Here is a 27,459-nt window from a genome sequence, read left to right as displayed (position 1 = left end):
AGACTTATTGAAATACGTATTTCCACTTCCGGTTGTCGCACCATGGATGGAGTGGGTAGCTAGCAAGAAATTGTGGATAAGTTTTGCTTAACAAGTGTAATTGAAACCAACATGACTGTTGTTAGTATTGACTTCGCTTGTTAGTTAAACGTCCACTTATTAGCCAGGCGTGAAGCAAATTAACCTAAACTGAGCTCGTTTTTTTGTTAAGCTTGCTAGCTACTGTATGTTGTGCTGTTTTCATAGATCACCACCATGTTCATTGCGTGAAGTTTTCAAAACAAGGTAAGGTGGCGAGCTAGCTACCTATCAATGTAATGAATAGTTTTCAGATCGTCAAAGAGCAAATCAAGGAGGGAAAGAAAAGCTAGATGGCTTTCATTTCGATAGTTCCTACTTAAGATCATGCAGCGTATCTATTCCGTTTTATAATTAAGCAGTAAGGCAACTCCACATGAGGCTGTTCGCCTGCACGACGCAGCGCGCCCCGGTGGTGCCTTATTGCTATAAACTAGTTACCAACGTAATTAGAGTAGTTAAAATACATGTTTTGTCATACCCGTGGTATATTGTCAAAAATATTTTTACTGATCTAATTACATTGTTAACCAGTTTATAATACCTTTAAGGCCCCTTGCGGTATATGGCCAATATACCATGGGTAAGGGCTGTATCCAGCCACTTCACGTTGCTTCGTGCCTAAGAACAGCCCATAGTCATATACCACACCCTGCCTTATTGCTTCAATATACCCTTGTGTAGCATATGAATCTTGCTGTGCCAGCCATTCCCTGCTACATCATCACCATTGCTACAGAATGGCATTTTATATACCAAGCACAGTAGGTTGGTGGCACTTTAATTGAGGAGAACTGGCTCGTGGTAATGACTGGAGCGGGATAAGCAATTATTATGAGCTGTTTCCCCCTCAGCAGCCTCCTGTGATACCTAGTACTGTACAACTCTCTGTCTACATCTACTGTAGCTAACTGATTTTGTCTCCCAATTAGGCAAAATGGCAAACCTAGAACAATGGGTGAGCGACAGTCTGCACGACATCCTTGGCCTTAGTGACAGATATGTCGCCCAGTTCATGATTGGCTCCGCGCGTAAATCCTCGAGCTCTCAAGACTTTGTGGCCCACCTCAAGTCGACGGGCACCATCGACATTAATCAGAGAGTGATCGCCTTTGCACAGGAACTGTATGAAAAGGTAAAATGATTTGCTTTGTTTGTTTTAACTGCGTGCTTGTTTCTTATTTTTACTGTGGTTATTATGAGCATCTAGAAATGACTTTCATCTATGTGTTTCAGATTCCTCGTAAGCAAGTGGTTGAAAAGCCAGCCAGAGCGATAGAGCGACACGTCATGGAGATTGAGAGGAAGAATCGAACTTACACCCTACTGTCGGACAGCGAGAGTGACGGAGAGGCAGTGAGAGAGAGGGAGAAGGAGAAGAAGAAAAGTAAAGACAGAGGCGATAAGAGGAAGCACCTCAGGAAACGGGAGGAGAGTCAATCATCTAGTGAAGAGGAGACCCCTAAAAGGTAATCAACCTGGAATAGAGTTTCATGTTGCTTGCTTGTGACAGGTTCTACCTGCTTTCCTCTCTTTTGTTGCTTTTTAGCTAAATGCTGACAGCTGTATTTGACTTGTATGGACTTCAGGGAGACAGGATGCAGCTTCAGGAGTCTATGGTCTCATTAACTGACTTGCAACCATAAATACATTACAACAATGAAGCCAGTTACCCGAGAATATTTTGATTGTTTTCATGCTGTGTAGTCTCCATTTTTTCAGCTGCTATTCCTCTGTGGCTTCATTGCCTGCTTGAACAAGCCGCCACTTGGATTGTGTGATTTGAGTTTCTAAAAGGCCCTTTCTCAGTAGTAAGCTGGGCCATGACGACCAGAAGTCCAGTAAGAAGGATGATGAGGAGGAGGAGTGGGAGAAGGAAGAGAGAGAACGCGTACTGGATCTGGAAGAGAGGGATGCCTTTGCCGAACGAATGAAACTAAAGGACAAAGACAAGACGAGGAACATCATGGAGAGAACGGACAAGAAGGTGGGATTGACTATCAAAATGATGGGACCCAACCCAGTACATTTGACTTACTAGTGTACTTGTAGGTGTGTTTTGATTTTTGGCTAAATGTTTTTCCATTACCTTTTTACCAGGGCTACGAGGAGGCTCAGAAAAGACTAAAGATGGCAGAGGAGGATCACAAGAAAATCGTGAGCACATCAAATTCCCAGTAACTTATCGTATAACAGACTATCGTCTAGGTATAAAAAAACAGTAGAAATAGAATTACTAGAACAGGGAGAGCCCCTCAGACTCATTATATGACTATGGTCACCACCTATCTTCTCATCTTTTCTATAGCTTCCAGAGTTGCGGAAGGAGTCTCGCAGGAACTACCTGTCTAAGAGAGAGGCTGAGAAGCTGGAGGACCTGGAGGCAGAGATAGCCGACGAGGAGTACCTGTTCTCCACGGACGCGCTGACGGAGAGGGAGCGGAAGGAGCTGGAGTACAAGCGCAACCTACGAGACCTGGCCAAGGACTACAAGAAAGCCGGCGACAAGGAGAAAGAGGAGAGGAAGAACAGATACTACATGCCGGAGGAGAAGAGGAGTAAAGTAAGGAGGAGATAGTTGGCTGGTAATGGTCCTGCCATGGATAGCTAGTACTCTTGTTGAAATGGAGATATGTGAAACACTAAGATCCAGGGCTTGATTATATATATCTCGCTCACTCTATTTCCCTCTTTCTCTGTCCCTCCCTCTATCTCCGACCCTCTCTCTCTTTCTCCATCTCTCTAGGATATTCCCCAGAGGGACATGGAGCTGGAGTTGGAGATGCCCATGGAGGGTGGAGGAGAGCAGGGTCGCTGGGAGGAGGAGAGGTTGAAGACCGCCTCGCTCAGCTTCGGGGCCAAGAAGGAGAGGGAGAAAGGGTTGAAGGCAGAAAGAGAGAAGTACCAGCTGATCCTGGAGGAGGAAGAGATGATCAACTTTGTCAGCAGTGCCGTCATCATGAAGGGAACCCAGGATGAAAAGGTTGGTTGACACTAACTTTTATAATTGAAGCGTTTATCTCTGATAGATTGCAAGGAATAGAGCTATAATTATGGATGTTAGTCGAACAAAATATTGTAATAATTCAAATTCAGAAAATATTTAACATTCCATACATATTCAATAGCAATCAACAAATACACACCTGAGCTTCTGGAGCATTTCTAACTGTGCCAAGGACACATTTCCATGTCACAATGAACAATACAGTGCAATTGCAATATTGTCTTCATCTCTGTATGCTGTGTGTCTCCAGGAGCAGGAGCAGGCAGCCTTGTCCCAGGCGGAGGTCCAGAAGCAGTCCATTCAGGAAGTGAGACGCAGCTTGCCCGTGTTCCCCTACAGAGAGGACCTGCTCCTGGCCATCCAGCAGCACCAGATCCTGATCATCGAGGGAGAGACGGGCTCCGGCAAGACCACCCAGATCCCCCAGTTCCTCATGGAGTCGGTGGGTACACGTTATTCAAGGGCCACGTCCATAAACATTATTATGGACACACATCAAAGAGGTTAGAGAAAAGCAGAGGACACATTTCCATTGGACATTTTGTGTATATTTGACAAAGTCGTCTTGAATCTTCAGTATTTTGTTCCCCCAATTTTTTCGTAGTCTTCCAACCTGATCCATTTGTGGCATTATGCTTTTCTATGTATGTTATCTTTGTTGACCTGTTGTCTGGGTTTACATCTCCTAGGGATACAATGATGGAGGCATGAAGATTGGGTGTACCCAGCCCCGTAGAGTGGCCGCTATGTCCGTAGCAGCCAGGGTGGCACAAGAAGTGGGCGTCAAGCTGGGCAACGAGGTGAAAATGGCACAACCGCTCTCTTTCACTCTGATGAAGCATAAATTATTCTTACTGTATATGGTAGAAAACATAAACTAACCTTATTTGTCCAACCACCCCTTTCTTCCTCAGGTAGGCTACAGTATCCGTTTTGAGGACTGTACGTCGGAGAGGACAGTACTCAAATACATGACTGATGGAATGTTGCTCAGAGAGTTCCTGACAGAGCCTGATCTGGCCAGCTACAGGTACCACTATATGCCCCATCTGTCCTTATCTTTAGATATGTTTTCCATATGTGGAGGTTTATGTTTAAAAGTGGTATATTGTGTTTTACAAAAATAAGAAATGAAATAATTCCCTGCCATATTGTTTATAGTCAGTATGACAGGATAACAATACATGATCAATGATCCCTTCCTCTCTCTCAGTGTGGTCCTCATTGATGAGGCCCACGAGCGGACGCTGCACACAGACATCCTGTTTGGTCTGATCAAGGACATTGCCCGGTTCCGTCCGGACCTGAAGGTGCTGGTGGCCAGCGCCACCTTGGACACAGAGCGCTTCTCCTGCTTCTTTGACGACGCTCCGGTATTCAGAATCCCCGGCAGGAGGTTCCCTGTGGACATCTTCTACACTAAGGTACCTCTGCTGACCATCTGTATAGTGAAATGGCCTCAGGACAAAAGATTGCATCCCCTTTCTCCACCGTTCTCCCGAAGTGTGCACTTGCACATTTCCCACGATGGATTTAACATGGAAACTCCCTCCGGGCAATGTTTAAACCAATATAGAGCCTTTTAAATCTGCGACAGGAAGTGAGCAAGTGCACTCTTTGAGAGAAGGCGGAAGAAACGGAATGCAGCCATATGCATAACTTTGAATGACTGTAAATACCTTTTAGAATGTGAATCATTTCACTCGAGAAGTGATGGATGATACTAATGTAAGTCAAAGATGGAGGCCAATTATCTGTTCTATTGTACGTTTTGCTCTCTGGTATTGTTTACTATTTCTGTCTCTCAGGCTCCTGAGGCAGACTACCTGGAGGCCTGTGTTGTGTCGGTGCTACAGATCCACGTCACACAGCCCCCTGGAGACTGTCTGGTCTTCCTCACTGGACAGGTCTGGCACACTCGCACCTTGACCCCTCACCTCAACGCTGACATTCACATTACATCAGCTACTACATCATCTACCTCGGCTACTACGTCACATTACATCTGCTCTCACTCAACATCAGATCCTACATCAGTCACTACACATTAGCTAGGCCTATTACAAATCACACTGCATCTCGTAAATCACACTGCATCTGGTAAATCACACTACATCTGGTAAATCACACTACATCTGGTAAATCACACTACATCTGGTAAATCACACTACATCTGGTAAATCACACTACATCTGGTAAATCACACTACATCTGGTAAATCATCTGCTAAATCACACTACATCTGCTAAATCACACTGCATCTGGTAAATCACACTGCATCTGGTAAATCACACTGCATCTGGTAAATCACACTGCATCTCGTAAATCACACTACATCTGGTAAATCATCTGCTAAATCACACTACATCTGCTAAATCACACTGCATCTGCTAAATCACACTGCATCTGGTAAATCACACTGCATCTGGTAAATCACACTGCATCTCGTAAATCACACTGCATCTCGTAAATCACACTGCATCTCGTAAATCACACTGCATCTGGTAAATCACACTGCATCTGGTAAATCACACTGCATCTGGTAAATCACACTGCATCTGGTAAATCACACTGCATCTGGTAAATCACACTGCATCTGGTAAATCACACTACATCTGGTAAATCACACTGCATCTGGTAAATCACACTGCATCTGGTAAATCACACTGCATCTGGTAAATCACACTGCATCTGGTAAATCACACTGCATCTCGTAGATCATCTGCTAAATCACACTGCATCTGGTAAATCACACTGCATCTGGTAAATCACACTGCATCTGGTAAATCACACTGCATCTGGTAAATCACACTGCATCTCGTAAATCATCTGGTAAATCACACTGCATCTGGTAAATCACACTGCATCTGGTAAATCACACTGCATCTGGTAAATCACACTGCATCTGGTAAATCACACTGCATCTCGTAAATCACACTGCATCTCGTAAATCACACTACATCTGGTAAATCATCTGCTAAATCACACTACATCTGCTAAATCACACTGCATCTGGTAAATCACACTGCATCTCGTAAATCACACTGCATCTGCTAAATCACACTGCATCTGCTAAATCACACTGCATCTGCTAAATCACACTGCATCTGCTAAATCACACTGCATCTGCTAAATCACACTGCATCTGCTAAATCACACTGCATCTGCTAAATCACACTGCATCTGCTAAATCACACTGCATCTGCTAAATCACACTGCATCTGGTAAATCACACTGCATCTGGTAAATCACACTGCATCTGGTAAATCACACTGCATCTGGTAAATCACACTGCATCTGCTAAATCACACTGCATCTGGTAAATCACACTGCATCTCGTAAATCACACTACATCTGGTAAATCATCTGCTAAATCACACTACATCTGCTAAATCACACTACATCTGGTAAATCACACTGCATCTGGTAAATCACACTGCATCTGGTAAATCACACTGCATCTGGTAAATCACACTGCATCTCGTAAATCACACTGCATCTCGTAAATCACACTGCATCTGGTAAATCACACTGCATCTGGTAAATCACACTGCATCTGGTAAATCACACTGCATCTGGTAAATCACACTGCATCTGGTAAATCACACTGCATCTGGTAAATCACACTGCATCTCGTAAATCACACTACATCTGGTAAATCATCTGCTAAATCACACTACATCTGCTAAATCACACTACATCTGCTAAATCACACTGCATCTGGTAAATCACACTGCATCTGGTAAATCACACTGCATCTGGTAAATCACACTGCATCTCGTAAATCACACTGCATCTGGTAAATCACACTGCATCTGGTAAATCACACTGCATCTGGTAAATCACACTGCATCTGGTAAATCACACTGCATCTGGTAAATCACACTGCATCTGGTAAATCACACTGCATCTGGTAAATCACACTGCATCTGGTAAATCACACTGCATCTGGTAAATCACACTGCATCTGGTAAATCACACTACATCTGGTAAATCACACTGCATCTGGTAAATCACACTGCATCTGGTAAATCACACTACATCTGGTAAATCACACTACATCAGCAACCATCTTAAGTCTATTCATTCTGTATGTGGCTCTTTAATGTGTAGGGTGCCGTCTTTCGGATGGGACGTTAAACGGTTGTCCTGACTCTCTGTGGTCTCTAAAAGATCCCCTGGCACTTATCGTAAGAGTAGGGGGTGTTAACCCCGGTGTCCTGGCTAAATCTAGCCCTCATACCACCTAATCATCCCCAGCTTCCAATTGGCTCATTCATCTCTCCTCCCCTGTAACTATTCTCCAGGTCGTTCCTGTAGATGAGAATGTGTTCTCAGTCAACTTACTTTCTGCCAAGGTGTCTGTCCTTACCGCTCTCCCGTCTCTCTCTATTTCCACAGGAGGAGATTGAGACTTGCTGTGAGCTGCTGCAGGAGAGATGCAGGCGTCTGGGTTCTAAGATATCGGAGCTCCTGGTGCTTCCCATCTACGCCAACCTACCTTCCGACATGCAGGCCAAGATCTTCAGCCCCACACCCCCTGGCTCACGCAAGGTGAGAGGACCTCTTCTGTCCATTTACACTTGGGCCACTAGGGGGAGCTCAAGGACCACTTTGGAAATATGTTTTATCTTCTGTGATCAAATAATGTAAAAAAATATATGTATGCATTATATTCTTTACCCAAATGGAAATCCAACTCAACCTAGGTTATTGTAGATTTCATGCTGCAATTATGTCAATGTAGTAGATTCTATTTTACTATGTCATCTGGCGCATTTTACGCTAATGGCGCCGAAGGAGTTGGCCGCCGCTTTACGATCCTGTAACCGATTGTGCTATTGTGTATGTTTTTTTCACATTATTTTTTACTTATTTTGTACATAATGTTTCTGCCACCGTGTCTTTTGACCGAAAAGAGCTTCTCGATATCAGGGCAGCGATTACTCACCCCGTACTGGAGGAATTCTTCTTCTTCAACGAGTCGGACAGGAAGGATTTACTCCAGACACACGACGAGGCCCTCATCCCCGTCATTCACAGGAGCGAAAAGATGGAGATATCTCGGACGACGGTCCGTTGCCTTTACCATCGGTCCTTTTAGACAACAATCAATCGATAAATAAAATAGACGAACTACGAGCACTTATATCCAACCAACGAGACATTAAAAACTGTAATATCTTATGTTTCACCGAGCCATGGCTGAACGACGAACATGATTAACATACAGCTGGCGGGTATTAAGATTTTTCGGCAGAATAGAACAGCGGCCTCTGGTAAGACAAGAGGCGGCGGCCTATGTATATTTGTAAACAACAGCTGGTGCATGAAATCTAAGGAAGTCTCGAGGTTTTGCTCGCCTGAGGTAGAGTATCTCATGATAAGCTGTAGACCACACTATTTACCAAGAGTTTTCATAGCTGTCTATTTACCACCGCAGACCAATGCTGGCACTAAGACCGTACTCAATGAGCTGTATACAGCCATAAGCAAATAGGAAAACGCACATCCAGAGGTGGCGCTCCTAGTGGCCGGGGACTTGAATGCAGGGAAACTCAAATCAGTTTTACCTCATTTCTATCAGCATGTTAAATGTGCAACCAGACGGGAAAAATACTCTAGACCACCTTTACTCCACACACAGAGACTCGTACAAAGCTCTCCCTCACCCTCCATTTGGCAAATCTGACCATAATTCTATCCTCCTGATTCCTGCTTACAAGCAAAAACTAAAGCAGGAAGCACCAGTGACTCGGTCAATAAGAAAGTGGTCAGATGAAGAAGATGCTAAGCTACAGGACTGTTTTGCTAGCACAGACTGGAATATGTTCTGGGATTCTTCCGATGGCATTGAGGGGTATACCACATCAGTCATTGGCTTCATCAATAAGTGCATCGACGATGTCGTCCCCACAGTGACCGTGCATACATACCCCAACCAGAATCCCTGGATTACAGGCCCCATCCGCACTGAGCAAACGGGTACAGCTGCCGCTTTCAAGGAACGGGACTCTAACCCGGAAGCTTAAAAGAAATCCAGCTATGCCCTCTGACGAACCATCAAACAGGCAAAGTGTCAATACAGGACTAAGATTGTAATACACCGGCTCCGACGCACGTCGGATGTGGCAGGGCTTGCAAACTATTACAGACCACAAAGGGAAGCACAGCCAAGAGCTGCCCAGTGACACGAACCTACCAGACGAGCTAAATTACTTCTATGCTCGCTTCAGGGCGAGTAACACTGAAACATGCATGAGAGCAAGAGCTGTTCCGGACGACTGTGTGATCACGCTCTCCGCAGCCGATGTGAGTAATACCTTTAAACAGGTCAACATTCACAAGGCCGTAGGGCCAGACGGATTACCAGGACGTGTACTCCGAGCATGCGCTGACGAACTGGAAAGTGTCTTCACTGACATTTTCAACCTGTCCCTGACTGAGTCTGTAATACCAACGTGTTTTAAGCAGACCACCATAGTCCCTGTGCCCAAGAACACTAGGGTAACCTGCCTAAATGACTACCGACCCGTAGCACTCACGTCTGTAGCCATGAAGTGCTTTGAAAGGCTGGTCATGGCTCACATCAACACCATTATCCCAGAAACCCTAGACCCACTCCAATTTGCATACCACCCCAACAGATCTACAGATGATGCAGTCTCTATTGCACTCCACACTGCCCTTTCCCACCTGGACAAAAGGAACACCTATGTAAAAATGCTATTCATTGACTACAGCTCAGCGATCAACACCATAGTGCCCTCAAAGCTCATCAATAAGCTAAGGACCCTGGGACTAAACACCTCCCTCTACAACTGGATCCTAGACTTCCTGACGTGCCACCGCCAGGTGGTAAGGGTAGGGAACAACACATCCGGCACGCTGATCCTCAACACGGGGGCCCCTCGGGTGCGTGCTCAGTCCCCCCTGTACTCCCTGTTTCACTCATGACTGCATGGCCAGGTAAGACTCCAACACCACCATCAAGTTTACCGATGACACAACAGTGGTAGGCCTGATCAGCGACAATGGTGAGACAGCCTATAGGGAGGAGGTCAGAGACCTGGCCGTGTGGTGCAAGGACAACAACCTCTCCCTCAACGTGATCAAGACAAAGGAGATGATTGTGGACTACAGGAAAAGGAGGACCGAGCACCCTCCCATTCTCATTGACGGGGCTGTAGTGGAGCAGGTTGAGAGCTTCAAGTTCCTTGGTGTCCACATCACCAACAAACTATCATGGTCCAAGCACACTAAGACAGTTGTGAAGAGGGCAATACAAAGCCTATTCCCCCTCAGAAGACTGAAAAGATTTGGCATGGGTCCTCAGATCCTCAAAAGGTTCTACAGCTGCACCATCAAGAGCATCCTGACTGGTTGGATCACTGCCTGGTATGGCAACTGCTCGGCCTTCGACCGCAAAGCACCACAGAGGGTAGTGCTTACATCACTGGGACCAAGCTTCCTGCCATCCAGGACCTCTATACCAGGTAGTGTCAGAGGAAGGCCCTGAAAATTGTCAAAGACTACAGCCACCCTAGTCATAGACTGTTCTCTCAGCTACCACACGGCAAGCGGTACCGGAGTGACAAGTCTAGGTCCAAAAGGCTTCTTAACAGCTTCTACCCCCAAGCCATAAGACTCCTGAACAGCTAATCAAAGGGCTACCCAGACCCCTCTTTTATGCTGCTGCTATTCTGTTTCTAATCTATGCATAGTGACTTTAACTCTACCTACATGTACATATTACCTCGACTAACCGGTGCCCCCGCACATGGACTCTGCACCGGCACCCCCTGTATATAGCCTTGCTTGTTATTTTAATGATGCGGTTTAATTATTTGTTTGTTTTATTTTCTACCGATCCATTTTTTACTGAATACTTAACCAACAATGCTTATTTTATTTTTTTTAAGGGCTTGTAAGTAAGCATTTCACGGTAAGGTGTACACCTGTTGGCCATGTTCTTGGCCACGTTCTCCACCCGGCACAGCCAGAAGAGGACTGGCCACCCCTCATAGCCTGGTTCCTCTCTAGGTTTCTTCCTAGGTTTTGACCTTTCTAGGGAGTTTTTCCTAGCCACCGTGCTTCTACACCTGCATTGCTTGCTGTTTGGGGTTTTAGGATGGTTTCTGTAGAACACTTTGAGATATCAGCTGATGTAAGAAGGGCTATATAAATACATTTGATTTGTATTCGTCGCATGTGACAAATAACATTTGATTTGACCACCTAAGACATCATTCTTCAGATTCCTGCCTTCATGTTTCTCATTCTCTTGTGGTGTTGTGTACCAACACATTATCTGATGTACAAAGTGTCCTCTCTCTGCGTGTCCTTAGGTGGTGGTGGCCACTAACATTGCGGAGACCTCTCTAACCATCGATGGGATCATATACGTCATAGATCCAGGCTTCTGCAAGCAGAAGAGCTATAACGCCCGCACTGGGATGGAGTCTCTGATTGTCACGCCTTGCTCACGGGTAACACGCTAGCTTTGGTTTTCAAACGAGCCATTTTGTTGTCATTGTCAGAGAAAGTGTCATTCATGTGGCTCTTATTGGGGTTGTTGTACCGTGGTTGTGGGAGAGGCCTCTTGCCAGTATTTCAAACACCTGTTTCTTTGACTGTCATTTTTGTAGATTTAGTTCTCTGGACAACATTCTGACCGTTTGCTGATTCCATCTGTGTTTTGATCCACCACAGGCCTCAGCCAATCAGCGAGCAGGTCGTGCAGGCAGAGTGGCCGCTGGGAAGTGTTTCCGTCTCTACACTGCGTGGGCGTTTAAACACGAGATGGAGGAGTCCACCGTGCCCGAGATCCAGCGAACTAACCTGGGCAACGTGGTGCTACTGCTCAAGAGCTTGGGTACGGAGAAAACTCTTTATATGTCATGTCGCAGTGCTAAATAAGAGAACACGTTTTAAAAAGCACAGAAGTCCTCTTGAAGTAATCCACTGAAGTATAGTCTGTAGTTGACTATTATGAGTTTGACTTACTTGACTTAGTGGAGCAAAGGGCCTCATTATGAGCGTCTCAAACCCACGTGTCGATTTGCTTTACATTGGAGTGGCGTATATTTTTTTCCCGACAGGAATTAATGACCTCATCCACTTTGACTTCATGGACCCGCCCCCTCACGAGACACTGGTGCTAGCTCTGGAGCAGCTGTACGCACTGGGTGCGCTCAACCACCTCGGAGAGCTCACCAAGGTAACTAACGCCTGACTGTCCATTTAAAACCACGGCACCATTCAATCGCATTGGCACCGTTCCCTCCTCCCTTGTTAAATCAGTTGAATAAGAAAAAGGCTTCTACGGCTATCCCATCTCAATTTATTGTTGGAGATAAGACCTGTAGTGATCCTGATGTTATCTCGTGAATCGAATAACTTTTTTGCAAATGTTGGTTCCTCTCTGTCAACGAAATCAAAAACATTTATGGAAATCCCTTGGGAAATCCCTTGGGTTACATTAAGGGACATTTTCCTTCTCTGCTTTAGTTTGATCCACCTGATGTAATGGAGGTGATTGGTAACTTAAAGATATCAGCAGCAAGTCATGATGAGGTGCCTTTTTGGTGAAATCATTGTCTTCCTCCATTATTGAGCCTCTAACGTACATCTTTACTAAATCAATGAAAACTGGTGTTGTTCCTAAAGATTTGAAAATTGCCAAAGTTATCCCCCTCTATATATCTGGGGTTGCAAGATCTTTTACAAATTATTGCACAGTATCTGTACTACTGTGTTTTTCTAAAATCCTAGAGAAACTGTTGTATAAAGGAATGTTGAAACATTTAAACCAACACTATTCTATATGACCACCAATATGTTTTTTGGTAAAACTAATCTACAGATTTGGCTCTTACAATTTGTGGATAAACTCTTTACAGGCCCGAACAACAATGAATACGCTCTTGGCATCTTTCTAGATTTATCCAAAGTGTTTGACAGGGTTGATCATGAAATATTACTTGCTAAATTGCATTATTACAGTTTAAATTATTATACGTGGCTATATAATTATGTTTTTGATAGAGAACTGTTCTGTACCCAAGCTCTTGAGCAGTAGCACTACATTGCCCAGGTTAGTTCTCTGGATCTCGGGCACGGTGGACTCCTCCATCTCATGTTTAAATGCCCACAAACCAAATCTGCCAGGGTCAAGATATCCTGTGGCATTCCACAGGGTTCGATCCTTGGACCTTGGTTATTACTCATCTATATCAATGACCTTGCTGCTGTGTCTTCTACCGTACTTCCCATTCTTTTTGCTGAGGATACCAATTTGATTTTATCACACGAGAATTTCGATTCACTAATCAACGAAGCCAACTCAGTTTTCTGAATTTCCATATAAACAAATTTTCTTTTAAATGTAATAAAAAATCCGACTTCGTTGTATTTACTGGTAAGAATCAGATATATTTTTATAAGAGCCAGAATCTCAATTGGTGGGAATGAAATGAACCAGGTTTCATCTACAACATTCCTAGGTGTTCTAGTTGATGAAAAGTTGTCCTGGAAAGATCATATTCACTTTGTGTGCAGCAAAGTGTTGAAGTCCTTTGGTATCATCAGAAAGATTAGTGGTTTGGGTCGTCAGGCTTGCTTCCTGACACTATACCTCAGCTTAATTTACCCATATATTATTTACTGCAATATTGTCTGGGCCAGTACATATGCTTTCTACCTACACAAATTACTCATCACACAAAATAAACGTACAAGACTAGCCACCTCTAACTACTTGGCTCCAGCTCTCCCTCCATTTAAGAAACTCAATATATTGTCTATCTACAACATTAATATACTCAAATGATGCACCTTCATCTACAAATACACATGCCTCCCAGACAATCCACCTAAACCCTTCAATGGTTAATTCCCAAATCCATGCATACACAAGACACCTTTACCCTTCCCACTGCCGCACCTCACATAGTCAGTTCTCTAGCAGATACAGAGGGTTCGTACTCTGGAATTCCTATCTTCACATTGCCAAAACATCATCATCCCTCAATAACTTCAAGCATAGTTTAGGGGTCAGCCCGATGACCCAAACTACCTCCATGTAGCCTAACTCTCTCTCACACACACACACACACACACACTCAAACATGTTTTTTCTTCTATACTGAGTATGTCATGTACAGTTATAATTAGTATGCTTTGTTTAACTGATTGAAAAAACTTTTTTTGTTCTTATATTTTTTGGGGTGTGGTTGCTTGTTTTTTATCTGTACTGTTTTGTCTTTCCCTTTTATTCTTTGGTGAGAATAAATCAAACCTAAAAAGTGCAAATGACCTCTGGGAATGAAGGGAGGATATATAATAGGGCAAATCGATCCCATCACCATTAGACAGGTGAATGAACATATTGGCTTCTAATACCTTAGAAAGGTGACTATTTGATGTGAAAGGTCATGTGTATTTGATGTGAAAGGTCATGTGTATTTGATGTGAAAGGTCATGTGTATTTGATGTGAAAGGTCATGTGTATTTGATGTGAAAGGTCATGTGTATTTGATGTGAAAGGTCATGTGTGTTGTGTTCCAGTTGGGCCGCAGGATGGCTGAGCTGCCGGTGGACCCTATGCTGAGCAAGATGATCCTGGCCTCAGAACAGTGAGTCTCTATGGCAATCCTGGCACTGGCATGGAATGAATGTAGTTTTATTATTGTTATTCTGTTACCTTGCTCATCATTCCCCTTTCTCTCTTTTTTTCTCTCACCCCCCCCACTCAATAATTTATTTTATTCTTATTACAAAAGTGCTTTATTGCCAATTATTCAACAGGATATGAAACACCTTAATGTATTTCACTAAACTTTCCCATCTTCCTCTGTATCTCCAGGTATAAGTGTTCTGAGGAGGTGTTGACCATCGCGGCCATGCTGTCTGTGAACAACTCCATCTTCTACCGGCCCAAAGACAAGGTGGTTCATGCCGACAATGCCAGGCAGAACTTTGTGGTGCCCGGAGGAGACCATATGGTGCTGCTTAACGTTTACACACAGGTCAGGAGGATTGGCTTTGATAGTTAAGATAAAGATGTGATACTACCCCACTTTGTTTCCACTTGTCTCATATAAGGTATCAGGGTAGCAGTTCTGGGTCATATTCATTTGGCACCAACTGTAAAAAATAAAAAAGAGACAAACATGGAGGATCTTCGTTTTTCTGTTGCAAACCATTTAGCCATGGTAATGCCCTAATGCAGGGGAAGGCAACCATGTTCAGCAGCGGGCTGGTTTTTGTCGGAGCGGATGGTGTGGGTGCCGGAACATAATTATAATTATTTGTACAAAAAGTTTGGGAAATGCTGTTCTATGTTTTTTCAGTCTGTGATATTGACTGCTTCATTTGTCCCTCAGTGGCTGGAGAGTGGCTACTCCACCCAGTGGTGCTATGAGAACTTCATCCAGTTCCGCTCCATGAAGCGGGCGCGGGATGTCAGGGAGCAGCTAGAGGGCCTGATGGACAGGATCGAGGTGGAGGTGTGCAGCTCAGGCGGAGACATTGTGCCCATCCGCAAGGTCGGTGTGACTGTGAACGCACCCTAACCTCATGATCATGAACATACCTTAAAACCGCTTAACCATGAACATACCTTAAAACCGCTTAACCATGAACATACCTTAAAACCGCTTAACCATGAACATACCTTAAAACCGCTTAACTATGAACATACCTTAAAACCGCTTAACTATGAACATACCTTAAACCTGCTTAACCATGAACATACCTTAAAACCGCTTAACTATGAACATACCTTAAAACCGCTTAACCATGAACATACCTTAAAACCGCTTAACCATGAACATACCTTAAAACCGCTTAACTATGAACATACCTTAAAACCGCTTAACCATGAACATACCTTAAAACCGCTTAACCATGAACATACCTTAAAACCGCTTAACCATGAACATACCTTGAAACCGCTTAACCATGAACATACCTTAAAACCGCTTAACCATGAACATACCTTAAAACCGCTTAACCATGAACATACCTTAAAACCGCTTAACCATGAACATACCTTAAAACCGCTTAACCATGAACATACCTTAAAACAGCTTAACCACGAACATACCTTAAAACCGCTTAACCATGAACATACCTTAAAACCGCTTAACCATGAACATACCTTAAAACCGCTTAACCATGAACATACCTTAAAACAGCTTAACCACGAACATACCTTAAAACCGCTTAACCACGAACATACCTTAAAACCGCTTAACCACGAACATACCTTAAAACAACTTGACCATGAACATACATTAAAACAACTTGACCATGAACATTTCTTAAACCCGCTTAACCATGAACAGACCTTAAAACCGCTTAACCATGAACATTTCTTAAAACCGCTTAACCATGAACATACCTTAAAACCGCTTAACCATGAACAGACCTTAAAACAGCTTAACCATGAACATTTCTTAAAACCGCTTAACCATGAACATACCTTAAAACCGCTTAACCATGAACATACCTTAAAACCGCTTAACCATGAACATTTCTTAAAACCGCTTAACCATGAACATACCTTAAAACCGCTTAACCATGAACAGACCTTAAAACAGCTTAACCATGAACATTTCTTAAAACCGCTTAACCATGAACATACCTTAAAACCGCTTAACCATGAACAGACCTTAAAACAGCTTGACCATGAACAGACCTTAAAACAGCTTGACCATGAACATACCTTAAAACCGCTTAACCATGAACATACCTTAAAACCGCTTAACCATGAACATACCTTAAAACCGCTTAACCATGAACATACCTTAAAACCGCTTAACCATGAACATACATTAAAACAGCTTAACCATGAACATACCTTAAAACCGCTTAACCATGAACATACCTTAAAACCGCTTAACCATGAACATACCTTAAAACCCCTTAACCATGAACATACCTTAAAACCGCTTAACCATGAACATACCTTAAAACCCCTTAACCATGAACATACCTTAAAACCGCTTAACCATGAACATACATTAAAACAGCTTAACCATGAACATACCTTAAACCTGCTTAACCATGAACATACCTTAAACCTGCTTAACCATGAACATACCTTAAAACAGCTTAACCATGAACATACCTTAAAACCGCTTAACCATGAACATACCTTAAAACAACTTAACCATGAACACACAATAAAACCGTTTCCTCTAGTTAACCATGTATTTTTTTTAAACACCCTCCTGGAGTGTAGACCAGTGTTTCCCAACCCCAGTCCTCGGGTACCCCCAAACAGCACACCTGATTCAACTTGTCATCTAAATGTCAAGCCCTCCATGTTGAATCAGGTGTTTTTATCTGGGGCTACAACTAAAAGTGTGCTGTTTGGGGTACAGGAGCACAGTTCTTAAAACAGTTCTGAAATCATGCCGGGTGTTAAGCCGGCCACTCCGTTGGAGAGGCAGGTTGAGTTCACTTAATAGGCATCTGAATGGACGCTCCGTGCTTTCCCAATTCCCAACTTCATCATCATCATCACAGTCCATTCTCCAGTGAAACTGATACACAAGAACTCCCCAAAAGGCAGTCCGTTGGTGTTTTTATTTGGCCCCCCAAGTTTAAAAAAATCCACAATCAGCTCAAAGTGATTTTAATTTAGGACACCTCTTCCCAAGTATTCCCACGCATAAATAGAGAAGCATATGTGATCGTATGAAATCAAGGTTTGAAAGGACTCTGTTTTTGTCAAATATTATATCTGTTTGGGATTTTTGCAGTCAATTTTCACCATCTCAGTAACATGATCACTTATACTCTCTCACAGCGTGCACACATAGAATCACTCATACATCCTCTCTTTGTCTCTCTCTCTCTCACTGATACTTCATTTAAAAATATGTATTTTGACCACAAATGGACAACCATGTAAAATAAAGGTTAAATAAAAATGTTCTCTCCTTCTCTCAGGCAGTGACGGCGGGGTATTTCTACCACACGGCACGGCTTAGCAAGGGGGGCTACAAGACAGTGAAGCACCAGCAGACAGTCTACGTCCACCCCAACAGCTCCCTGTTTGAGGAGCAGCCCCGTTGGCTCATCTACCACGAGCTGGTCTTCACCACCAAGGAGTTCATGAGACAGGTCTGGCATCAGTACTAGTAAACTTGTGGTCATGTTTGTGTGTATGTTTTTCCGTGTGAGGCAGATCTGGAAGCAATCCACCACCGTGAAGAGCAAAGTAAAACTTTAGGGGAGAGTTGTTGCTGTCTTGTTGTAATATCAAGTGACTCCAGGTAGCATTGTCTTTGTATACAGTATTATATACAGTACCTTCGGAAAGTATTCAGACCCCTTGACTTTTTCCACATTTTGTTACGTTACAGCCTTATTCTAAAATGGATTAAATAAATACAAATTCTCAGAAATCTACACAGAATAACCCATAATGACATAATGAAAACATAACGAATATATTTTTGCAAATATATTAAAAATAAACAACAGAAATTTCTTATTTACATAAGTATTCAGACCCTTTGCTATGAGACTCGAAATTGAGCTCTGGTGCATCCTGTTTCCATTGATCATCCTTGAGATGTTTCTACAACTTGATTGGAGTCCACCTGTGGTAAATTCAATTGATTGGACATGATTTGAAAAGGCACACACCTGTCTATATAAGGTCCTACAGTTCACAGTGCATGTCAGAGTAAAAACCAAGCCAAGAGTAGATTAACAGCCACACCTGTTAATTGAAATGCATTCCAGGTGACTACCTCGTGAAGCTGGTTGAAAGAATGCCAAGAGTGCAAAGCTGTCATCAAGGCAAAGAAAGGGTGGCTATTTGAAGAATCTCAAATCTTAAATATATTTAATTTGTTTTAAACTTTTTTTGGTTACTACTTAATTCCATGTGTGTTATTTCATAGTTTTGATGTCTTCACTATTATTCTTCAATGTAGAAAATAGTCAAAGTAAAGAAAAACCCTGGAATGAGTAGGTGTGTCCAAATCTTTGACTGGTACTGTATATTAGCAAACATTTCTAAACTTGGTTTTGCTTTATCATTATGGGGTATTGGGTGTATATTTAGGGGGAAAATGTATTTATTTGAGCAATTTTAGAATAAGGCTGCAACGTAACCTAATGTGGAAAAAGTCAAGGGTTCTGAATACTTTCCAAATGCACTGTACATAATGTATGTTGAGATTTAAGCTGCATGGGACAGAATGAATACGATTTTAAGGGGAAGGAAGGTGCTGTTATTCATACATTACTTTGAATTCATGTAAATATATTTTCCCCCTTTTTATTTGAACCTCTTTCTCTGCCTCAAGGTGATTGAGATAGACAGCAGCTGGCTGCTGGAGGTGGCTCCCCACTACTACAAGAACAAGGAGCTGGAGGACAGCAGCAGTAAGAAGATGCCTCGCAAACAGGGCAAGGCTAAGGAAGAACTGGGCTAAGGACAGGAGCTAGAAAAGACAGAGACTTTCTCCCCTCAGAGATAGACAGCCAAGCAGGGCTGCCATAAGGAACTGTGATATAAAAAAAACTTTGGGGCCCTTGAGCCAAAAAAAAAAAAAAGAAACTGGATAAAAACTTGGTTATGGTTATGGGCTTATTTATCATAAACCACCTATCGGAGCTAGACGAGCTTGATGATAAGGAAATGTTATGCACTTGGACTGTCACAGAGTTTCCTGTGTCTGGTATGATGCAGGGTCCGGGGTGAAGATTCCCCTAAGTACAGATCTAGGATCCGCTTCCCCTCCCCATGCCCTAACCATTAGGGCTGAAATGCAAAACTGACCCAATATCAGTGTATAGGGGGGTAACTTCACCCTACTCCATGATGCAGAAATAGCAGCAAGACAGATCAAAACAAATGACTACTCCAAATGACAGGGCTACTGCTTTGTACGTAATGGCCAATAACTACCAGAGAGTTTGCCTATTTACTTTCCTTAAATAGTTAACTTTTGTTTCCCAATGTCTGGGTGTTGTTGGGGTTGTAAATGTCTTTTCATGTCCCAATTACACCTACCATACTGAAATAAAACAGTGCTGTGTGTGTTTGACTTCAGTGTGTTTCTGCTGTCGTCTCTTTCTTTTTCTATGGGAATAAACTTTTAACAGGCACTTGCTTTGTCCTGTGACTAACTTAGGAGCTAAGTGTTTGTTTTTGTTAACATGGGTGTGTCTGACAGTTTACATAATTGCTAACATGAACATTTGTCAATGCCTGTCCCCATTATTCATTAACCTTATGATAGCCCATACATAGAATTAGCTACTTCTTCCTGTCTTTGATTTCCCTGTATGAGGAAGTTCAGAGTATCGGGGCTATATTTAGGTTGCTGCTTTGCCTGTTTGAATGGCACAGGATAATGTTTTTCTACCAGTAACAGGTAAATCCTGGGATCACGGTTTGTTAGTTGAAGTATGTTTTTTTGGGTTATGATTTTCTGGGATCAGCCAATTTCAAACAACTGAAGCGGGATGGGATTATAGGATTATGTGCACATTAGTTTGACTAGTGGCTTCGAGAATGTTTTCAACTGAATGAAATTATTTAGAAGAGTAACATTCTGGCTGATGTGCATTGGACTTTTAAGCGTAACGTCATAGAAACCGCAGAAGGTTCTTCTGCTGTAGTTAGTGGGTTGTTTGTATTTTTCTGTGAGGTTTGCTAAATGAAATGACAGATCAGGATTACATGCACTTCTATGGCAGATATTTTTTTTTTTTCCCTTTAAACATTAGTTTACATAAAAAGGCTTAGTGAATGAAATTATTTACACATTTTTCGTTCTGGGTGAAGTTCTTTGGACCTCAATGTTTTCATATAAAGTGCATAATTGTGTTGCTGAACCATTGCAGATAGCATTGATTGCTTTTGGGTGGATCCTGTTTATCTTGTCATTATGGTAAACCTGCACCACTAACCTGCGTTAGTCTAATGCCAGAAAAACACTGTAGGTATGACACGTATTCATCATGACATGAGTGCATTGGACAGGTCGGTGCTCTGCTTCAAGAGCCTTGTGGAGTTTTCCATGCAGCCGATCACTTCCCTGTCCAACAGCAGACAAGGAAAAAAACACATTCCACATTCTAGTCTGTAGAATGTCAAACATTAATTTGGAATGTGGGACTTAAAGTTAGATGATAAACAACTGTAGTGGCCATTAGAAATAAATTAGCATTAAGGACATTTTAATACAGTTTATGTGAAGATTGACATGTCATGAAAGCTTCAAATGTTTACACACGCAGACATGGAAAACACTATCTGACAGTGGTACTCAGACTACCCACATTACAGTTCTACAGGTTCCATAAACTATGTACACACAATGAGATAAAAAAACATCCCGCGATAACAGTTTACCCTCACATTTCACAGACGCACACAAACTTGAGGCAGTGGTTTAATGTCAAATAAACTGATACAACTGGTCAGACGAGAGAGAGCGAGACACCGCAGATGTAAAAGGGAGGGATGAAGGAGGAATTTAAAGAGGAAATAACGTACACAGATTGACAGAGAGAGAAGGGAAAGGAGAGAAATTAACAGAGGGGGAAAACTGGAGAAGTAAGGTCCACTTGGCATGTTAGTGTCTCGGTGTGTTTCAATGGAGATGCATGGGACTCACTGAATGGGATATTCTCCACTGGGAAAGTACTCTCTGAAGGACCATCTCTGACAGACTGGTACATGTCAGCTACCGCCACAGGTAAGTGTTCACCATCATGATGAACTTGTCATTGTGAGAACTCAATGTACCATACTCTCAAATATAGGCGCTATATTGAATCATTGAACATCGTATTACTATTTGCACATAGTTTGCAATGTTGATAACCGTTACAACTAATGCAACTTTTGTTGAGTAACTGATACAAAATACCATAGTGACTTACTTTACTAGATAATGTGTTAAAGTATGTGATTTTAACATTTCAGTAGGTCAGCATTTTCAGCTCTACAGTTCAGAACACCAAGACTGTTTTGAACGTGTTCCTGGTCAATATGCTCAAATGTAATTTACATTTTACACAGTCGTACAGACCACTGGCTATGTCTTGTTTGTCGATGGCTCATCCATATTCACAAGCGAACTGAGGGTATGAAACCTAGCATGACAACTCAAAAATAGCATTGGCTTGTGTAAATGGAATTCTAGTCAATAGATTATATGGCAAGTAATGAGTTATGGTATATTCATAGACTAAACTACAGTTGAAGTCGGAAGTTTACATACACCTTTGCCAAGTACATTTAAACTCAGTTTCTCACAATTCCTGACATTTAATCCTAGTAAAAAGTCCCTGTCTTAGGTCAGCTAGGATCACCACTTTATTTTAAGAATGTGAAATGTCAGAATAATAGAAGAGCGAATTATTTATTTCAGCTTTTATTTCTTTCATCGCATTCCCAGTGGGTCAGAAGTTAACATAGACTCAATTTGTATTTGGTAGCATTGCCTTTAAATTGTTTAACTTGGGTCAATCGTTTCAGGTAGCCTTCCACAAGCTTCCCACAATTAAGTTGGGTGAATTTTGTCCCATTCCTTCAGACAGAGCTGGTGTAACTGAGTCAGGTTTGTAGGCCTCCTTGCTCGCACACACTTTTTCAGTTCTGCCCACAAATTTTCTATGGGATTGAGGTCAGGGCTTTGTGATGGCCACTCCAATACCTTGACTTTGTTGTCCTTAAGCCATTTTGCCACAACTTTGGAAGTATGCTTGGGGTCATTGTCTATTTGGAAGACCCATTTGCGACCAAAATGTAACTTCCTGACGGATGTCTTGAGATGCTGATTCAATATATCCACATAATTGTCCATGATGCCATTTATTTTGTTAAGTGCACTAGTCCCTCCTGCAGCAAAGCACCCCCACAACATGATGCTGCCACCCCCGTGCTTCACGGTTGGGATGGTGTTCTTCGGCTTGCAAGCATCCCCTTTTTTCCTTCAAACATAACGATGGTCATTATGACTAAACAGTTCTATTTTTGTTTCATCAGACCAGAGAACATTTCTCCAAAAAGTACGATCTTTGTCCCCATGTGCAGTTGCAAACCGTAGTCTGGCTTTTTTATGGCGGTTTTGGAGCAGTGGCTTCTTCCTTGCTGAGCGGCCTTTCAGGTTATGTCGATATAAGACTTGTTTTACTGTGGATATAGATACTTTTGTACTCGTTTCCTCCAGCATCTTCACAAGGTCCTTTGCTGTTGTTCGGGGATTGATTTGCACTTTTCGCACCAAAGTACGTTCATCTCTAGGAGACAGAACGTGTCTCCTTCCTGAGCGGTATGACGGCTGCGCTGTCCCATGGTGTTTATACTTGCGTACTATTGTTTGTACAGATGAACATGGTACCTTTAGGCGTTTGGAAATTGCTCCCAAGGATGAACCAGACTTGTGGAGGTCTACCATTTTTTTTCTGAGGTCTTGGCTGATTTCTTTTGATTTTCCCATGATGTCAAGCAAAGAGGCACAGAGTTTGAAGGTAGGCCTTGAAATACATCCACAGGCACACCGCCATATGCTCAAATGATGTCAATTAGCCTATCAGAAGCTTCTAAAGCCATGACATAATTTTCAGGAATTTTCCCCAAGCTGATTAAAGGCACAGTCAACTTAGTGTATGTAAACTTCTGACCCACTGGAATTGTGATATAAGTGAAATAATCTGTCTGTAAACAATTGTTGGAAAAATTACTTTTGTCATGCACAAAGTAGATGTCCTAACCGACTTGCCAAAACTATAGTTTGTTAACAAGAAATTTGTGGAGTGGTTGAAAAACAAGTTTTAATTACTCCAACCTAAGTGTATTTTAACTTCCGCTTTCAACTGTATATTTCCCTGTCTTTACCTATTTGAGATAGACAAGGTACTTTTTGTTGCCATTGCTAGAAATGCATTCCGTATGCTCTTTATGTTGCCTAAACTAAATTAGCTCTCTGTGACAAACCAATCCCCTTGTCTCACCGACAATCACATTCCTCCACAGCTCCTCTGGAGAGACGTGAAAAACCAGATCCTCACGTCACTCTCCATTTGACTCCAGCCATCACAGCTACGTCTACCACAGCACCTCCACCTGCCTCTGTCCACCATGAGTGACGACAGGGAAAGACAGGGTGCCGATGGAGGCTACGGGGCTGAACAGCTGCCCAACGTCAAACCCAAACCTGACGGCATCAAGAAGGAGAAAAAGGAGAAATCCACCAAGGTGCGTAGGTCCATGAGCACTGACTCCGAGAGAGGAGGGGGATCTGGGAGAAGGAGGGAGAGAAAGAGAGACAAAGGGTTTAGAAGGGAGCGTGGTAGAAGTGAGGAGAACAGGAGGCAAGACAGGGCTGGAGATGACAGCAACCGGAAGGAGTCAGACCCCCAGGAAAACGACATGGAGGACACTGAGTGCGTGGTTTGCTTCTGCGAATACGACAACGTCTTTAAAACCCCCAAGCTGCTCTCCTGCGGGCACACCTTCTGTCTGGAGTGCCTGGCCCGGATCAACGTCACCTCCTTAGAGCTCAAGTCTCTTTCCTGCCCTGTGTGTCGAGAGCTCACCAACCTACCCCATGGCCGCAACCTGCCCCAGCTGGGCAACAACAAGGACATCTTCCGCAAACTCCCTCCAGAGATGCAGAGGGCACTGTCCGTGCGCTTCAAGCGCAGCAAGGGCAAGCTGGTCCTCAAGAAGCCCCCTCCTGGTACTAGCAGCCTGGCCAAGTCCAGCCTCACCCTGCCCATTCCCAAGAAGCAGGACCGGCAGGCCTCCAGCAACCTCCAGCTGGGCACCATGGATCAGGGCCTCGCCACTGTCGTGGACGTGGGTCGCCCCCCTAGCAGGGTCAGAGGTCGCCTGCGCAGGATGTTCCGCACGGACCAGTGCTACTACACCGTGATGGCATCCATCATCACCATCATTGTGGTGCTGATGCTGATGGGCATCCTGGCCTTCATGGTCTTGCCCAATGTGGTCCTCCCCAACGGCAGCAAACCCATCCAGGGGAATTCCAGCCAACCATAACCAGGGGGTCAATTACCCTGAGGAAAAGAGGGGATGGTGGTGGGATGAAGGGAAGTAAGACCAGAGGAGAGAATCACTCAGATATTTTGAGAGGACAAATATTGTCAGTGATCCTAATATCTGCCATTTCATTTTCTTTACTAATACTCAGTTATGAAGAAAATGTGAATGAACTGAAAAGAAAGGTGGCCCTGAAAGCACTAGTGCACACTCAACTGGGGTCAATACATAACAAGGGCCATGTTGTTTATGAAGGACTGATGCACAAGAAGTACTAATGGGAAAAGTGTCACAAGAGTTATTTTTTATCCACCATTTTGTCTTCCTTCCTGCAGTATATAGATCATGAACATGGAACATTTACCCAAATGTGAACGGGACAGCTATTGCGGTGAAGTCAGAGAGGACAATTAATGTTGTCTGGGGAAATGTAATTCATTATAAAGTTGTGTACTATGTAATTGCACTGATGTCTGCCATGGAGAATTATTACAAATTAGAGATTATTTGATTACACTGAGCATTATCTTATTCTTTACATTGTGAAGTAAAAATGTTCCGCTCAAGATTGTTTTACATTCATTAATGTCTAACTAATGTATATTTACGTACAAAATATGAATATACATATAGAGTTCAAATAAGAATGATACATTTGTAAAAAAAAAAAAAAAAAAAACAACAACAATGGAATAGGTCTCTCTTGCCATAGCAGATATATTCCTACCACCCTGAAATGAATGACATTTCCTATAGACCCAGTGCCATGTTACATGTCGTTGCCTTACAGTAAAACCAAATGTGCTGATTTGATTTCTGATAAGATCTTTGCCTGGCGGCACGTTGGTCACTCCTTCCTCTTTTAGTCCCATTTGAGAATCATTTTCTTTTCATTTTTCTTTTCGTTTTTGTACTATTTCCTGACAGGTTCAGTGTGTGTGTGTATGTGTGTGTGCACTGTTTTAACATTTTACTGAAAGATACACTATACAGAACATTAACAACACCTGCTCTTTCAATTACATATACTTACCAGGTGATTTCAAGTGAAATCTATGATCCCTTATTGATGTCACTTGTTAAATCCACTTCAATCAGTTTCGATAAGGGGAGGAGACGGGTTAAAGAAGGATTTTGAAGCCTTGAGACAATTGAGACCTGGATTGTGTATGTGAGCCATTCAGAGGGTGAATGGCTAAGACAAAAGATTTAAGTGCCTTTGAACTGGGTATGGTAGTAGGTGCCAGGCGCACCGGGGTGCAACTCAATATTAGGAAGGTGTTCCTAATGTTTGGTATACTCAGTGTATGTATCAGTGAAACAGTGTCACTCATGACTAGTTCTAGGTATAGTAGCTATGTTTTCCATTCTATGGTTGTCAGTGTGACAGACAAACCTCTTACAGGGCACCTTGCATGCAAGTAATTCATAATGGAAAGGAGGCAGTGACATTTGACAGCATGACTAAGCGTATGTGTTGTATAACATGCAAGCGTTTTATTAATTGTTTAAGAAATATGCTCTTAATCATTAAAATATCAAATTTGAATGGTTACCTATTAGTTAATATTGTGGTGAGAGCAGAAACAAGACTCATTTTGTAAACAACAAAAAACTTTGCTGATGTTCGGGCCACCACTTAACCTAATCTGGCTATGCGAGTATGTCTTTGTCTTTTTTACAAGCAGGTGTTGACACAGACATAAGTCTATTTCAACCACTGTTAACCAGAACACCCTGTATTTAATTTGATGTTCTTATGGTAAATTCATTATAGTAAGTAATTCTTATGGTAAACACATTCATTTTTTGTTCCCACTTTATAGGCCTATTTAGTGATGCTAAAGCAAGTAATTCTATGCACATACAATAGGCAGGTACATTGTAATTACATAGCATTGTTGTCTCTTTTTCTCTCTCTCTCTGTGTGTGTGTGTGTGTGTGTGTGTGTGTGTGTGTGTGTGTGTGTGTGTGTGTGTGTGTGTGTGTGTGTGTGTGTGTGTGTGTGTGTGTGTGTGTGTGTGTGTGTGTGTGTGTGTTTATAGAGGGACATACAATAGGGCAAACAATTTCAGATAAGCTGTTTAAATATCCCCAGAAATATATCACAACAATCATTATTAGTGTATTTTCAAATATTTGAAATTGTGTAAGCCAGAGAGAAATGCCAGACGTTGTAAATTGTGACTTTATATCAATTGTCCATAGGCTATTCTATTTTAATCCATTTAAACCAGTTTTATGCAATCTATTTCAACTTTGTGCGGGGACCAAACCTTGTTCGCCATTCCTCGGAGCTTCTGCTTGGGTGAACCAGACCCCGGTCCAG

The 27,459-nt window shown here is 42.6% G+C and overlaps 2 protein-coding genes across 3 annotated transcripts; both read left to right on the top strand.

Annotated features, from left to right (window-relative positions):
• The first annotated feature begins 9 nt into the window (after positions 1–9).
• LOC129837251 (pre-mRNA-splicing factor ATP-dependent RNA helicase DHX16-like) lies at positions 10–20,165 on the top strand. 2 transcript variants are annotated; one of them, XM_055903264.1, is made up of 21 exons: positions 10–285; positions 1,011–1,213; positions 1,315–1,547; positions 1,891–2,065; positions 2,179–2,235; positions 2,387–2,641; positions 2,825–3,061; positions 3,336–3,527; positions 3,775–3,885; positions 4,000–4,115; positions 4,299–4,509; positions 4,894–4,992; positions 7,487–7,639; positions 11,434–11,574; positions 11,798–11,960; positions 12,187–12,305; positions 14,654–14,721; positions 14,952–15,114; positions 15,472–15,633; positions 18,047–18,220; positions 19,417–20,165. In XM_055903264.1, exons 2-21 carry the CDS (start codon positions 1,016–1,018, stop codon positions 19,543–19,545), a joined length of 3,156 nt encoding a protein of 1,051 aa, XP_055759239.1. In that variant the 5' UTR covers positions 10–285; positions 1,011–1,015; the 3' UTR covers positions 19,546–20,165. The 2 variants fall into 2 exon arrangements, with proteins under 2 accessions (XP_055759239.1, XP_055759238.1); XM_055903263.1 differs by having other exon boundaries at positions 1,888–2,065.
• A 1,566-nt stretch (positions 20,166–21,731) lies between these two features.
• LOC129837252 (RING finger protein 225-like) lies at positions 21,732–25,646 on the top strand. Its single transcript, XM_055903265.1, has 2 exons — positions 21,732–21,819; positions 24,105–25,646. Exon 2 carries the CDS (start codon positions 24,210–24,212, stop codon positions 25,128–25,130), a length of 921 nt encoding a protein of 306 aa, XP_055759240.1. The 5' UTR covers positions 21,732–21,819; positions 24,105–24,209; the 3' UTR covers positions 25,131–25,646.
• The last annotated feature ends 1,813 nt before the right edge of the window (positions 25,647–27,459 follow it).

This window comes from Salvelinus fontinalis, chromosome 38 (assembly GCF_029448725.1).
Source record: "Salvelinus fontinalis isolate EN_2023a chromosome 38, ASM2944872v1, whole genome shotgun sequence".
Taxonomy (NCBI): Eukaryota; Metazoa; Chordata; class Actinopteri; order Salmoniformes; family Salmonidae; genus Salvelinus; species Salvelinus fontinalis.
This window is presented reverse-complemented; position numbering and strand designations above follow the sequence as displayed.